The 17689-nt window shown below is 39.2% G+C and overlaps 1 protein-coding gene across 1 annotated transcript in view; it reads right to left on the bottom strand.

Annotated features, from left to right (window-relative positions):
• The window catches only part of MAN2A1 (mannosidase alpha class 2A member 1), a 177516-nt gene that overhangs the window by 142840 nt on the left and 16987 nt on the right, over positions 1-17689 (bottom strand). Inside the window, exon 2 of the mRNA XM_047778398.1 lies at positions 1701-1958. Coding sequence (XP_047634354.1) covers positions 1701-1958 — 258 coding nt within the window. The remainder of the gene's footprint in view (positions 1-1700; positions 1959-17689) is intronic.

Raw genomic sequence — 17689 nt, 5'->3', positions numbered from 1 at the left:
TAAGACAATCACATATCTTTCACTTGGAAATTTATGATTTAAATAAAATGCTGTCAAGGATGAGGACAAATCCTCGGGAACCACTGGACAAAAGGAAGTATGAACAGTCTCTAATATTCTTTCCAGGTCTTTCTCTGGCCCTGCAGCTCTCAACTTCCATGGTTGCCCTCCAACTCCTTTCTGTTCAACCCAGATTTAGAGCAAAAAAAAAAAAAAAAAAAGATTTTTATCATTTCCCTTTAAAAGGTACTTAATTAAAACCTAAACAAAGCCGAGCCTCACAGAAATAGATATTCCTGCAAACACAGGATCTTGATCCTATCTGTACCTGACTACGCACTAGCAGATGAGACTGGAGGCGCTCAGCCCAGCCAGCTTCACCGTCCCCAGCTTCCGGCTGGGCCTGTGAGCCATGGCTTGGAGATCATATCATGTTCTCTGTCCCCAAGAGTTAGTAAAAATGGCTCTGAAGCAAGGCCAGAGCCAACTCCTTTTGTCCAACTTTAAAATATTCACTCTTTAGGGTTCTACTTCCCAGTTCCAGTTTCTGTTCTAAGGTCCAACCTTAAACACATCTCTCCACTAATTAGCAGAACAGAGCAAATATGAGTGACACACCTGCAGTTTAAGAAACACAGAAGTTGGACTTCCCGTTGTGGTTCAGCGGAAACAAATCTGACTAGCATTCATGAGGACAAAGGTTCGATCCATGGCCTTGCTCAGTGGTTTAAGGATCTGGCATTGCTGTGGCTGTGGTCGCAGATCAGGGGCTGGCAGCTACAGCTCTGATTCTACCCCTAGCCAGGGACGCTCCATATGCTGCAGGTGCAGCCCTAAAAAGCAAAAAAAAAAAAAAAAAAAAAAGAAAGAAACACACAGGAAGTCCTTTGTTTGTTTTTACCTCCACTAGAACAGCACTATCCAAGAGAAATATTACAAGGGCCCAATACATAATTTAAAATTTTCTAGTAAAATAGAACAGGTGAAATTAATTTCAATGATCTCTTTTATTTAACCACAAATAGTTAAAATATTACCATCTCAACATGTAATATAAAAATGAGCTAGAGAGTTTACATTCTTTTCTCATACTAAATGTTCAATACTTTGTGTGTATATCAGAGCACATCTCAACTCAAACTAGCCATATTTGAAGTGCTCATTCACCACAGGCAGACAGTGGCCTTCATACGGGACAGCACAGGTCTAGAACATTTCCCCTCCCTCTCACAAAGGGATATTCAGTAAAAAGAATCTAACCTTACACAGTGCGGAACCTATAATGATACCAGATGCACAATAAGAGTAAGCCCTACAGTAAGAGTAGGGCTTTTCTTATACTCTCTAAAGGAAGGTTAAAAAATAAATAAATCTCTTTAGTCAAATTTGAACCTCTAAAGGCCTTCAACTATTACAAAAAAGACGACCTAAGAGCAGACAGAAAAGACCATAGTCACAAAGTATAAAATGAGAAAAATTAAGAGATATGCAGAAATATGGAATTTTATCACTATAAAGAATATTATTGATCATGTGACTAATCAAATCACTCTACAAAAATAGAAATTAGAATCCAGAGAATTTAGCAACTGAGAACAGATACCAGATTAAATCTAAAAAACAAACAAAACCCCAAAAAACAAAACAAAACAAAAGAAACAAAGCAAAGCCCAGTGATTATTAATGAATGTAAATATTACCTGCACATCTGACCTCTGACTTCCACTCTGTGAAGCAAACAAACAGTCTTCAGGGTCGACTGTGAGAGACAACTGTTTTGATGACAGAAGAGGTGAACCAAAACCTTGGCTGAAATTCCCTTGTGAGTTTTTTGGACCATCCTCCACAGACTCACTCAAATTGATGACCGAGTCTTTAATATTTGAGATGATCTCATTATTCTCAGCTAGCAAACGTTCCAAATGGTCGATTTTTTCTTGCAACAATGAGAGCTGGCCCTACAATAAAATAGAAAAAAGCAGTAATATGAAATTCTAATACAGTTCTGCTGAGAAACACAACATTTTTTAACTATGTGTCTGCCTAAGAAGGCAGGCAGTCACTCTTCACTTTCCATTTTTATAAGTGGGATCACAGAAAGCATGAATAGCTGGCAGGGTTAAAATCCCAACTTACAGCAGAAGATTTTTTCCATGGCTGCAATCTTTGTTTAAGCACATTTTAAAATGTGCAACAGAAAGACCAGAAGTATCTGGGGATATATTTCCTATTACGCCAAACCTAGCCCTGAATATAAGTTATTTGAGAATCTAAAATCACGAAGTACAACCCCATAGTATATTCAGGTAAGAAATTTTAAATTTAACCATAATTGATTCCATTTATCCATAAGAGCAAAAAAGTAAGCCTCTGAAAAAGATCATTCCATCAGTAACACTAGTGAACCTAAATAAGAACTATCAATAGAAAAGTCAACTAGTCAGGTCTTAATAAGCAATTTTATGAAACAAGATTGGCCTGAACATCCCCCAAGCAACCACACTGTAAGTCATTTAGATTGCTTCTACTATACTGTGTGACTTTTAGGGTTTGTTTTTTTTTTTTTTAACTGATCAGGCTTGCCGTCTCTAAGTATAAACCTTGCTATATAGAGCAACACCTAAACTTAGGAGAGCAATGACAACCTTGGTCTTGTTCACGCCTATATCCTGGGCCCCAAGTACAAAGTACTTATACATTTGTCACATGGCCCTCTTCAATTCAACAACAGTTCTTTAGCGAACACCTGCTGTTCCAGGCATAGTGACACATATTAGAAAGAGAGATGTGCATTAGATATGGGTCCCTGTCTGAACATGCAGGCGACACTATCATCTGTGGCACAGCAGTAGCAACAGCCTACCCCTTGACCTCAAAAAAGCATACATTAAAGCTTAATAAAATAACTGTATGCATAGTAAACCAACAATTGTGGAGATTAAGAAACAAAAAATTCTATTACCAGTGAACAACAGGAAGATAGAAAGGAGGAAGGGAAAGAAAAAAGGAGGAAAAAACTACCTAAATGTCGAAAAGCAAAGGATTGGTCAAATGGTACGCTGAATATCATGAAACAGTTTGTAGTCACTGAAAATTCAGAAATACAATTTTTAAAAAGGGAAATATATAGGAAAGTACTTCAAAGGGATATGGTGAAGAAAAGCAATTTTTAAATAGTATGTATGAAAAAATAAAAACAGCATAAAGGATATGATCCCCTTTTGAAAAATAATGCATATGGAAGGCCAGGATCAAGATGGTAAAAATGGGTTTATGGGTATTTTCACTCTTCCTTTGTCTGTTGTGAGTGGTTGTGGATTCTCTAATGGGGAGGCCAAGAGAAAGAAGGGCTCTACTCCCAGGCACTGGCCAGCTCAACAAGGGGAAGGGAGAACCAACAGAGTGCTGTCGACCAAGAGAAGGCCACTTCGGCAACTATGTGACAGAAGTGAGAAGGGACTAGAGGAGACATTTTAGAATAAGAAAAAAGTAGCCAAAATGAGAAGCAAACCAGTAGGAAATCACCTTGGGAGGTGAGGGGGATAGATGACACTACAGATGAATACCCAAAGCCTTGACCTTAGAGAGACAAGGAACACAAAATGGCCATGCCCCTCCTCAGACCTGGAAGATGCTCTTAGGCCTCTCTACTTAAGACACATGGGACAGAAAGAGCCTCCTACAGGTTGGAACAGTGTTCCTTGAGGGCACCTGTCGCCTCTAGGGGGAAGCCTGTTCATCAGTGTATAGAGAAGCATGAAGTGCAAGGTCTTAGCAATGAACTCATCCTGCAAGACAAGCCCCAATTCCCCTAGAGAAAATCAGGAGAGAATAAGGATCTGTCCTTGACTAAATGGCAAAGCAAAGTAAATGTGATGGATCAGTGCAACACTTGTCCAAGGTCCAAAGAGAAGCCAGTTGAACCATGCAGACTGCAGGTCAAGCAGTTAATTGGTATTATACAACAAATGTTTCTTCATAGGCACACACTGATATTGGTTCACTGGTTCTCAGTGGAAAGGCCAAAGGGAAACCCCTGGCATAGCCCAAAGGTCACCCAAAGAAGCTGAAAATATTTGAGAGTCAGGTACACAGCTAACTAATCTGCATATATTTTCCTAAACAAACATGCTATCAAAGGCTGTCTGAAATTAGGGAAAAACTTTTCTTCACTCATTATCACAATACCACAGACAGCGGCTTTTGAAATCACTTCTGACGAATTCTGCTGAATATTTCCAATACTAAAGACACAAGCCTACTTCAGTGATGCTTGCAATTTCTACCGCAGCAGGTGACAACAGTAAATCAAGTTCCTCTGATTCCAAGCAGAATGAGAACATGTTGACTTGTTTTGCCTACAGTAAAGCCACAACCTCCATAAAATAAAACCTTAGTTTTGTCTAAAATACCACCACCCCAGACCTTTTAAAGATGCCACATACTATAAATTAATACCTGGGTGCCCTTGTTTCTCTATTGTGCCCACTGTGGATTCTCTAATGTGGAGGCCAGATCTTTTATACTTTCAGGAAAAGATAATCCTAGATGCGTGCATATAGCAGAATTGCCTAAAGCTTAACAAGAATGTGTCGTGAAAGAAGAGGGCTCTCTTTAGGAATATTCTCACCATGGCCCTGGTCCCATAACCCTTGGATGAGAGTACAGTTCAAGATAAACATTACAGGCAATGGATGTTTCATGAAAAAGGATCCTGCAGGCACTAAAGATGACTTTCAATCTCACTGTAGTTTTAAAGATACAATTAATGATCAGTACCTGGAATTCTGTACTGAGTTAATAAGTCCACAGAGAAAATTGTGGCCTAGGGATATGTTAGCATAAGGGTCTAATGAAAATCATTTTTTAAACTTTCTTATGCAATGGAATAAAGCCTCCCGCCAAACAGCTGAAATTCATGAAATACACACACCTCCAAAGCAAATTCTGCACACATGACACAGAAGAGTGATATGACCTTAAAAAGATGCACTTGTAGTCTGCATTAAAGTAAAAGAAATCACAGATAATGTTTCAATTATGCTGACAAGTCAAAGGATGCTGATGGTAATATCGAAAAAGACAATTTTCTGTAGGGCAAGAAAATCACTTGTGAGAAAACCATTTTATTCTTTGATTTGCTAATCAGTTCCAGAGAGAGGCCACAGTGTTGCACTGTCAAGGAGTGGGGAAGGAGGTCAAGACATTTGATTTACTATGCTTTTGGTGAAAGAGAAAAAACTGAGAAAAAAAAAATCACTGATAGCAAAGACTTCAAGAAATAAAATTTAGAGCCTACTACAAGCAAACTGGAATCTGTACCCACACAGCCCTATGAACAAAAACCAATCCATGTACATCTACTGCTAAATTCAAAAACTTAATTTATACATCATTCTTCCTTCCTGATACCAGGAAAAAATGTGCCCTCCCCTCTCTCTGCTTCAAAGGCCAGCACTCCACTGGTAAGCTCCATACTCATTTCTCTCAAAAGCTCAAAGGCAGTATATTCTTTTGGTTAAACTCTCTCAACGCTGTATCATCAAATTTCCCTTCTAAAAGCAACTAATCTTCAACAGTATAATGACATATAGGGTCCAACTATATGAAATTGCCATTCTCATAACCTCAAAAGAGTCAAATGTTGCCAATTTCTCATGGTTCAACTTGACATTATATCCTATCTAAAAAAGAAATCAGGAGTTCCCGTCGTGGCGCAGTGGTTAACGAATCCGACTAGGAACCATGAGGTTGCCGGTTCGGTCCCTGCCCTTGCTCAGTGGGTTAACGATCCGGCGTTGCCCTGAGCTGTGGTGTAGGTTGCAGATCCGGCGTTGCCCTGAGCTGTGGTGTAGGTTGCAGACGCGGCTCAGATCCCGCATTGCTGTGGCTCTGGTGTAGGCCCGTGGCTACAGCTCCGATTCAACCCCTAGCCTGGGAACCTCCATATGCCGTGCGGGAGCGGCCCAAGAAATAGCAACAACAACAACAACAACAAAAGACAAAAATAAATAAATAAATAAAAAAGAAATCAAACTCCCTTAGCCTCACTATTCCCTTTGAAGCCCCACCCACTCATGGACATAGAGATTATCAATAGTTTAAATATTCCCCCTTCCTTACAAACTCCTATTTCCTTCTCTTCCCATTCCAATTAGCATCTGCACACTACTCCACCAAGAGTCCCTGAAAAGTCCCCAGAGGCTACCATGCTATCAAGCCTGATAAGCAAACACTATACACACTTAACATCTCGAGGATCATATGGCACAGTGGACCACTCCTTCCTCCTAGAAACATTTTCTCTACTCGCTCCAACACAACATGCTCTTGTTTTTCCTTCTGCCAACTGCTTATGAGCCTCCTCCTCCTCTTTCCAGTATCTAAATGATGGAGTAGCCCTCAAGGTGACCTCCTGAGACCTCTGGCTTCTCTACACTGCCTGAAATCATCTCATCCATTCCTTGGTTTCGATTTCATTTTCTGTACTGATGTCTCCCATAGTTTTACCTTCAATTGAAACCTCTTGTCCAAAAAACAGACCCCTATATTCAAATGATTACCTGACTTCTCAACCTGGGTTTCAAACTTAAGTCCAAAAGATTACATTCCCAAAAAAGTTATCTCAGGTCTTTACAAAGCAGCTTTAATCTCCACCTCGTTGGCCACTTTCAAAATCTTGGTGACATAACTGATACTTCCTCCTTCCTCACCCTGCTCACACATCTCCACCTATCTGCAAGCTCTTTCATCCTACTTCCAAAATACTTGCTGAATCAGTTTGCCTCGTTCCTTCTCAATTGCTCCCTACTGGTCCAAGCCACCAACAATCTCCCCTAGCCTGGTAAGGCAGCCTTTTAACTTATTTCCCACATTCATAGCCTTTAACCACGCCCTCTAGGATGTAATTATCTTTATTACAATCCGGTGCTAGTTTCTTATCATACTTAAACAAAACAAAACAAACAAACAAAAAAAACACCTCACACTCGACTCAATAAGGCTGTACACATCTATCTCCACCCCCACCTCTCTTTCTCCCATCCAGTTCAGCTTCACTCTGATCTTATCTCAGTTCTACACCAGCCTCTCCTCACCTCAGCTCAAGACTTTGGTACATGTTTTCTCTTTACACGATGCTTCAAAACTCTGCATACTCTTCCCAAGACAGCCTATCTAAAATAGGCCTCCTCATGTAATACTCTACATCAGCTTATTTTTTTGTTTGTTTGTTTCTTTCACAGCACTTACACCTATTTTATTCATGTACTGCTTCCCTATCTTCATCACTAAATGAATCATTATATTCAGAACCAGCACCATAGCTATGTTACTCACCATTGCACCCTGATGCCTAGCACAATGTCTGGCACACAAGAGGACTGTAAATATTCATTGGGGGGGGGGAGGAGAGAAAAACAGTGTGTAATATTTTTCTAAGACAAGGAAGTATTAAATGTCATTTTTTGATGCATAAACCTACACCCAAAATAATACAAATAAAAATAGCAATTTTTAAAGAAAGGAAATCCAGAAAAAAATCTTCACTGTAACCTCCAAAGTAGGTAAAAGAGTCAGAAGTCTTAAGTAGTGGGGTGATCTTCATGGACTGTTTGGGAAATGACAGAAAACTGACCCCTGTTCAGACCCAGGGTGAGAATTATGTCCAAGTGAGTAGAGTAAAACATGTGGTTTCTTTCCTGGGGCAAAGATTATGGATCTGTACAGTCCAATCGAAGTTTTCAAGTCTCACTATCTTCAATAACCACGGATCAATGGGCTATGATTTTCAACTGATGGGGATGGAGGGAGTCTGGAAAAAGAACCCTGAGATGATTCTAGAATCCTTTCTATCATAGTAGTGATATAAGATCTTCATTCACCCAAAGCAAGTTTTCAACTAAGAGAACTCTAGAGGAAACAGTACTATGCCATGTATAATGTAACCACCAAGCATTCAAAAGAAACAAAAGAAATAAAACTTTACCCCATATGTGTGCATGTATCTGAAACTTCAGATCTACATCCCCTTTCATTTATGTTTTTTTAACCCTTTATATCTAATTTTGTTAGATTCAGCATATCACTCCAGCACATCATGATTTTTCTAGACTTGAAGTGCCCTTAGTTTAGCAGTTTGGGTGCGCTAGCCCTAACAGTAACCATCAGACTCACCAGAAAGGCTGCTCGAAATTATAGATCACCAGGATCCATTCAGCAGTAGGGCCCCAGAAATTGTAATGTTTATGCTCCACAGGTGACTCTGGTGATCAGCCAGGTCTAGGATCTATGGCTGTGACTTCATGCATTTCAGTCAAATATCTAAGAGCATGCAGCCAAGAATAAAGCATTTGGCAAGTCAGTAATCTGGGTTCTAGTTCCAGACTTCTTCCCTTGCTGGGAAACTCGAAAAGTGGGAGCAACACTAAAAGAGGCACAAGGACTGCTTGGAACAAGGAAGAAAAGCAGCAGCTACCAATAGCAGTCATGCATGAGGAGGAAGAGCATTCATCACTGAAGAAACCAACAGTCAGCATAGTAGTCACATAACCACTGCAGATTTCATCAGTTTTTACCCCACATGTATTCACATTCACTGACCTCAGCCACATGTGTCCCTTCCCACTTTGTCCCCACCTACCCACCTCTGGACCCCAATGACAACAATGGAAGCCACTCCAGGTCTCTGTGGGAGCTCATGTGCAAGATTCCAGCTTGGATTTCCACTGCCATGGGAGCCACTGCAGCTGTACACTTGCAAGCTGCCACCAATCTGATGTATATCACCAGCACCTGTGCATGCCTAAGAAGAACCTGTGCAGCCATGGGAAAACATGCCTACAGTTAGGTCCCCTAAAGCTGCTTGTATGTCAGGATGAGGTCCTGTCTTCTGTCACTGGGAGGTACAACTGTACCCACCTACAGCTAGACCCTCCTGCTGTGCATGTCCCCAGCCTTCCCCTGTCACCAGCCTCCATGTCCATAGTGAGAGTGAATAATCACAACAGTACACATTGACAATCAGGGCCCCTGCAACTACCAGTACACTCCTATTTGGCTCCAACCTTGCTGCCTGCCTTTCAGTGCCAACTACATGAATACTGCAACCATCGCCACCACTACACTGAACTCTGCAGCTGGCTCCTACAACCAAATGTGTATATACTACCAGGTCTGGCCATCATAGCTATCTGCTCTGATACCTAGCCAGCAAACTTAGCAGAGCCAAGGAGGACTCAAACAGCCACTGTAGCCACTGTAAACACCCTTCAGTACTTACCAAAGACCATACATATTAATACTGAGGACTTCAGTGGCCTAAGCCAAAGAGATATCACACTGTCCCCCTTCCCCCCAAAAAACTAATACAGCCACACATCCCTGCACCTGAAGCCTTGTACCACTGGACCTGGGGCACAGGATGTTCCAGCATGCCCCCACCCACATATGAAAGGCTCCCCTTACTGAAGTCAGTCCATAAAGTTTGAAAGAGGTCACCGCCTCAAATATAGACACCTTTACTAGACTACAAGAATCAGGGAAACATGACTCCACCAAAGGAATACAGTAAAGCTCTAGTAACTGGTCCTAAAGAAATGAAGATGTGGGAATTGCCCAACAAATAATTCAAAACAATTGTCCAAAAAACACTCAAGGAGTTACAATGGAACACGGATAAGCCATTTAGCAATATCAGAAAAACAGTGTAAGAAAAAAAACGATAAGTTCAACAAAGAGATGGAAAACCTAAGTAAGAACCAAACTGGAGTTTCCTGATTGCTCAGCAAGTTGAAGATCTAGAGTTGTCACTACCAGTTACTCTGGTTACTGCTGTCATGCAGGTTTGATCCCTGGCCCAGAAACTTCTGCTAGCTGTAGATATGGCAAAATAAATAAATAAATAAATAATTTAAAAAAGAACCCAACAGAAACTGTTGAGCTGAAGAATACAGTGATCAGCAGAGATCTTTAACATCAGACTTGACTAAGTGGAGGAAAGAACAAGTGAGCTCAAAGACATCGTTTGAAATCATCCAATCAGAGGAGAAAAAAGAAAAAGGAATGAAAAAAGAATTTTTTAAAAAGCCTACATGTTCTGTAGGATACTACAAACAAAGGAACCAATTGGCAAATTATTGGCGTTTGAGAAAGAGAAGTGTGCAGAAAACTTCTTTAATGAAATGGCTAAGAATTTCCCCTAACTGAAGAGAGATTTGAATAGCAGGTTCATGAAGCTCTATGTAACCATACCAAATCAACTTCAAGAGATCATCTCCAAGACACAGTGTAACAAAACTGACAAAAATCAAAGACAAAGAAAAATCTTAAAAGCTGGAGAGGAAAAAAAAAAAAAAAGCTTGTAATGTACAAGGGAACTCCCATTAGTCTACTAGCAGATTTCTAAGCAAAAATCTTACAGGGCAAAAGTGAGTGGGATGACATATTCAAAGTGCTAAAACAAGAAAACTGCCAACCAAGGATACTTTAGTGGGCAAAATAGAAATGAAGAAGAAATAAACACTTTCCCAGGCAAAAACAAACAAACAAACAAAAACTAAGGAATTCATCACCACAGCAACTGTTTTACAAGAAATGCTGAAAAAAAAGTCTTCAAGCTGAAATTAATACAAAGTAGTAACATGAAAAAATGGAATATACAAAACACACAGCTAAAGGTAAGTACATAGTCAAATTCAGAATACTCTAATACTATAATATGGGGGAATGGAGTATTAACATTTTACTCTACTAAAAAAGTTAAAGACCAAGAACATTAAAATAACTATAGCTACAATAATTTGTTAATAATTTGTTAATGGATATACGATATAAAAAGAGGTAAACTGTGATGTCAAAAACGAAGTGGGAAGTAAAAGAATAAAGTTTTCTATGTGACAGAAGTTAAGTCGTTATCATGGTTAAAATAGACTGTTAAAACTATTTAAAAAAAAATTTTTTTTTTGCTTTTTTTCAGGGCTGCACCTGTGGCATAGGGAAATTCCCAGGCTAGGGGTCAAATCGGACCTACAACAGCCAGCCTATGCCACAGCCACAGCAATGCAGGATCTGAGCTGTATCTGTGACCTACACCACAGCTCAAGGCAACGCCAGATCCCTGACCCACTGAGCAAGGCCAGAGATTGAACTTACACCCTCATGGATACTAGTCAGATTCATTTCTGCTGCACCACAATGGAAACACCTATAAAATATTTTACGTAAGTCTCATGGTACCCACAAGGCAAAATGCTACAGAAGACTCAGAGAAGATAAAGAGAAGAGAATCAAGTCATCTATCACAAAGGAAGGCATCAAGAGAGGAAGAAAGAACAAGGGAACTACAAAACAGCCAGACAAGATATTAGAAACTTCTTACCAATTAGTAATTACTCTAAATATAAATGGACTGAATTATCCAAACAAAAGACAGAGTGGTTGGGTGGATAAATATCAAGACTTAACTATATACTGCCTACAAAATACTCTAAATATAAACGGACTGAATTATCCAAACAAAAGACAGAGTGGTTGGGTGGAAAAACATCAAGACTTAACTATACACTGCCTACAAAATACTCACTTCAGCTTTAAGGACACACACAAATTTAAAGTAAAGGGGTGGAAAAAGATATTCAGTGCAAATGGAAACCAAAACTGAACAGGGATAAACATATTTCTATCAAACAAAATAGATTCTAAGCCATAGATGATAAAAAGAAACAAAAAAAGCCATTATATATTGACAAAGGGGTCAATTAATGAAAAACATATAATAATCTTAAATATATATGTGCCCAACATGGGAGCACCTAAATATATTAAGTGATTATTAACAGAACTGAAGGGAGAAACAGACAATAGAATAATAGTGTGGGACTTCAATACCCCACTTTCAACAAAGAGATCATACAGACAGAAAATCAACAAGGAATTGTTGGACTTTAGAACAAATATACCTAATGGACATACAGAGAATATTTTATCTAATAGTAGCAGAATACACATTCTTTTCAAGTACACATGGAACAGTCTCCAGAATAGACCATATAGGTCACAAAGCAAGTTTAGCAAATTTAAGAAGACTGAAAGCATATGATGTATTTTTTCCATCAGAATGGAATCAAACTAGAAATGAACTAACAGGAGGAATGCTGGAAAATCATAAATATGTGGAAATTATACAACATACCCCTGAATAGCTAATGTGTCAGAGAAGAAAGCAAAAGGGAAAACAAAAAAATATCTTTATATAAATGAAAATGGAAACACAGCATACCAAAACCTAGTAAATGATGCAAAAGCAGTTCTTTTTTTTTCCTGCTTTTTAGGGCCACACTTGCAGCATATGGATGTTCCCAGGCTAGGGGTCTAATTGGAGCTACAACTGCCGGCCTACACCACAGTGACAGCAATGCCAGATCCGAGCCTTATCTGCAAACTACACCATAGCTCATGGCAATGCTGGATCCTTAACCCACTGAGTGAGGCCAGGGATCGAATCTGCAACCTTATGGTTCCTAGTCTGATTGGTTTCCACTGTGCTATGACACAAACTCCAAAAGCAGTTCTTAAAGAGAAGTTTACAATGATAAATGCTGACATTAAGAAAAAGAGAAATATCAAATAAACAACATAATCTTACACCTCAAGGAACTAGATAGAGAAGGAAGAACAAGATAAGTCCAAAGTTAGTTGAAGGAAAGAATTAATAAAGATTAGAGCAGAAACAAGATGGAAAGATATCCTTTGCTCATGACTCAAAAGAATATTGTTAAAATGTCCATATTACCCAATCCCATTCCTATCAAAATTCAGCGCAATCCCTATCAAAATTCCAATGGCATTTTAACAAAAATAGAAAAAACAGTCAAAGTTTGTATAGAATGAAAAAATACTTCAAAAAGCTAAAGCAATCTTAAGAAAGAAAAATAATACACCCTCACACCATGCACAAAAATAAACTCAAAAGGGCTGAAAGACTTAAATATACGACAGGACACCATCAAACTCCTAGAAGAAAACATAGGCAAAACACTCTCTGACATCAACCTCATGAATATTTTCTCAGGTCAGTCTCCCAAAGCAATAGAAATTAGAGCAAAAATAGACCCATGGGACCTCATCAAACTGAAAAGCTTTTGCACAGCAAAGGAAACCCAAAAGAAAACAAAAAGACAACTTACAGAATGGGAGAAAATAGTTTCAAATGATGCAACTGACAAGGGCCTAATCTCTAGAATATATAAACAACTTATACAACCCAACAGCAAAAAAGCCAATCAATCAATGGAAAAATGGGCAAAAGACCTGAAGAGACATTTCTCCAAAGAAGATATACAGATGGCCAACAAACACATGAAAAAATGCTCAACATCGTTGATTATAAGAGAAATGCAAATCAAAACTACCATGAGATACCACCTCACACCAGTCAGAATGGCCATCATTAATAAATCCACAAATAACAAGTGCTGGAGGGGGCGTGGAGAAAAGGGAACCCTCCTACACTGTTGGTGGGAATGTAAACTGGTACAGTCACTATGGAGAACAGTTTGGAGATACCTTAGAAATCTATCCATAGAACTTCCATATGACCCCGCAATCCCACTCTTGGGCATCTATCCGGACAAAACTCTACTGAAAAGAGACACGTGCACCCGCATGTTCATTGCAGCACTATTCACAATAGCCAAGACATGGAAACAACCCAAATGTCCATCGACAGATGACTGGATTTGGAAAATGTGGTATATATACACAATGGAATACTACTCAGCCATAAAAAGGAATGACATAATGCCATTTGCAGCAACATGGATGGAGCTAGAGAATCTCATCCTGAGTGAAATGAGCCAGAAAGACAAAGACAAATACCATATGATATCACTTATAATTGGAATCTAATATCCAGCACAAATGAACATCTCCTTAGAAAAGAAAATCATGGACTTGGAGAAGAGACTTGTGGCTGCCTGATGGGAGGGGGAGGGAGTGGGAGGGATCGGGAGTTTGGGCTTATCAGACACAACTTAGAATAGATTTACAAGGAGATCCTGCTGAATAGCATTGAGAACTTTGTCTAGATACTCATGTTGCAACAGAAGAAAGGCTGGGGGAATAGCCTGACCCCCTTGCTGTACAGTGGGAAAAAAAAAAAAAGATTAAAAAAAAAAGAAAGAAAGAAAGAAAAATAAAGATGGAGGCATCACACTTCTTGATTTTAACTGTACTACAAAGTTACAGAAATCAAAATACTATGGTAATGGCATAAAAACTGACACATATGTCAATGGAACAGAATCAAGAGCTTAGAAATAAATCCTCATCTATGTTTGTCAACTAATATTTGACAAAGGAACCAAAAATACTCAACAGAGAAAAGATACTCTCTTTCATAAATAGTGCTGAGAATATTGGAAAACCACATGCAGAAGAATGGAATTAGATCTCTCTTATACCACTGAAATGTATCCAAAATTTAAAGTTAAGAACTGAAACTGTTGGAGTTACTGTTGTGGATCAAACCCAAATAGTGTCCAAGAAAATGTGGGTTCGATCCCTGGCCTCACTCAGTGGATTGAGGATCTGGCATTGTTGAGAACTGTGGTATAGGTCACAGACCCAGCTCAGATCTGGCACTGGTGTGGTTGTGGTGTAGGCTGGCAAATGTAGCTCCAATCTGACCCCTAGCCAGGGAATATCCATGTGCCACAAATGCAGCCCTAAAAAGACAGAAAACAAACAAACAAACAAACAAAAAAACCTGAAACAGTAAAACCTCCAGAGAAAGAAAACATAAGGAAAATGTTGACAGTGATTTGGATAACAATTTTTTGGATATGACACCAAAATCTCAAGCAACAAAAGTAAAAATTACTGGAGTTCCTATTGTGGTGCAGTAGAAATGAATCTAACTAGCATCCATGAGGATGTGGGTTTGATCCCTGGCTTTGCTCAGTGGCTTGGAGATCCATCGTTGCCATGAGCTATGGTGTAGGTCCAAGATGTGGCTCAGAACTTCTATATGCCAAGGATGCAACCCTAAAAAGCACAAAAGAAAAAAAAAGAAGAAGAAGCTACAAGAATTAGTGAGTGGGACTACACTGAACTGTAAGATTTCTGCATAGCAAAAGAAATCATCAACAAATTGAAAAAGGAACCTATAGGATAAAAGATTTTCAAACATATACCTAATAAGGGGTTAATACCCAATATACAAGGTGCTCATATAACTTAATAGCAATAATAATAATAATAATCTGATTAAAAAATGGGCAGAGGAACAGAAATTTTTCCAAGGACGATATACAGTCAGCCAACAGATACATGAAAAGGTGCTTGCATCACTAATCATCAGAGAAATGCAAATCAAACCTGCAATGAGATATCACCTCATTATGGGTAGAACAGTTGTCATCAAAAAGACAAGAGATACCAAGTGTTGGTGAGGGTGTAGGGAAAAGAGAACCCTTGTGTACTATGGGTAGAATATAAACTGGTGCAGCCTCTATGAAAAACAGAATAGAAGTTTCTCAAAAAAGTAAAAATAGAACTGTCACATGATTCAGCCATCCCACTTCTGGGTATATACCAAAAGGAAAGGAAAACAGGATCTCAAAGAAATATCTGCACTCCCGCGTTCATTGCAACATTATTCACAACAACCATGGTATCAACACTAAGTGTCCATCAATAGATGAATAAGGAAAGCATGGTATGTATGCATACACACACACTCTCTCACACACTATTTAGCCATAAAAAAAGAAGCACATCCTCTGTCTGTGACAATACAGCTGGGCCTTGAGAACATCATGCTAAGTGAAATAAGTCAAAGACATACACTGTGTGATATCACTTATATGTGGAATCTAAAAAAATTATAGAAACAGAGAGTAGAATGGTAGTTACCAGGGGCTGTGCAGAGGGGAAAATGGAGAGATATTAATCAAATGGTACAAACTCTCAGTTATAATATGAATAAATTCTGGGGATCTAATGTATAGCATGATGATTATAGTTAATGATTCTATCTATATACTATCTATCTATCTATATATACTACCTATTTATCTACTTGTTTCACCACAAAACAGAAATGGTAATTTATGTGAGATGATGGATGTGTTGACTAATATTATTATCATAATCATTTTTTATAAGTACCATGCGCTAACCAATTGCGCCGCTGGAGCTACAATGGTAATCATTTTTTAACAGATACATGTATCAAATCATCACTTGTACATCTTAAACTTATTAAACGTTATACAGAAATTATATCTTAATAAAGCTGGAAAATAAAATAAGATAAACAATAAAGCCAAGCCCAATTTGAATTATGGCTCCACTCTTTTTTCTTTTAATGGCCGCCCCTGTAGCCTATGGAGGTTCTGGGGTTAGGAGTTGAATCGGAGCTGCAGCTGGGGCCTACCTTGCAGCCACAGCAATACCAGATCCAAGCTGCATCTGCAACCAAAGCCTCAACTTATGGAAACATATGGCTCCACTATTAATGGCTGTATAACCTTGGACAAGTTACATAATTCTCTGTGCCTCAGTTTCCTCATCTGTAAAACAGGGATAACTAATAATACCAAACCCACAAGATGGTTGTGATCATTAAATTCGTTTGCATATGCAAATCAGTTTAAAGAATGTGTGATATCAGAGTTTCCATCATGCCTCAGTGGAAATGAATCTGACTAGTATTCACAAGGACGCAGGTTCCATCGCTGGTCTCACTCAGTGGGTTAAAGATCCAGCACTGTGGTGAGGTGTGGTGTAGGTCAAAGACACAGCTCAGATCTGGGGTTGCTGTGGCTGTGGTGTAGGCCAGTGGCTACAGTTCCAATTCGACCCCTAGCCTGGGCATCTCCATATGCCATAGGTGTGGCCCTAAAAAAAGTCTTATATGCTAGGCAGAATAATGGGCTGCCAGTGATGTCCATATCCTAATCCCTGAAACCTGTGACTCTGTTACTTTTCATGGCAAACGGGACTTTGCTGTTGTGATTAACTTAAGGTTTTAGAGATGTGGAGATTGTCCTAGCCTATTCAGGTAGTCCCAACACAATCACCTGGAACCTTATAATGGAAAAGAAGGAGATTGCAAGAGTCAGAGCCAGAGGAGATACGAAGACAGCTATGCCTCCAAAAGGAAAGCAGGCCTGCCAACATCCTGATTTTAGTCAAATAAGACTCAGTTCATTTAAATTTAAAAATATTTTCCAGGAAAAGAAACATCCACATCTTCATCCTGGATAATTTTAGGGTCAATGAACAAAAAGTGTTTTAAAGCCATTCTGGAGCTATGGTGAAGCAAGTTGAGTAAGAGGTTATACTTCAGATTGCCAGGTAAACACCATGGTAGCTAAGACCAAAGCAGCAGAGGTGGAGGAATACGAAACCATTTGACTGGACTGAGGAACTGGGAAGGGGAGGGTGGGGCAAGAAAAGAAGGAAAATGGCCTCTTCTTTTTTGCTGAGAAATTGGCAGGATGGCAGGTGGCATTTTAGGAAAACAAGAAATACTGGCGAAGGAGCAGAGTGAGGGGCAAAAGGTTCCATTCTGAAGCTATTAGATAGGTCAACTATTGCATGTCAATGTCACACAGATATGCAAGTCTGAAAGTCAGGAGAATATATAAACCTGAGTGGTTCGTACCAATATGAATTTAAAGCAGTG

Source organism: Phacochoerus africanus, chromosome 4 (assembly GCF_016906955.1).
Source record: "Phacochoerus africanus isolate WHEZ1 chromosome 4, ROS_Pafr_v1, whole genome shotgun sequence".
Taxonomy (NCBI): domain Eukaryota; kingdom Metazoa; phylum Chordata; class Mammalia; order Artiodactyla; family Suidae; genus Phacochoerus; species Phacochoerus africanus.
This window is presented reverse-complemented; position numbering and strand designations above follow the sequence as displayed.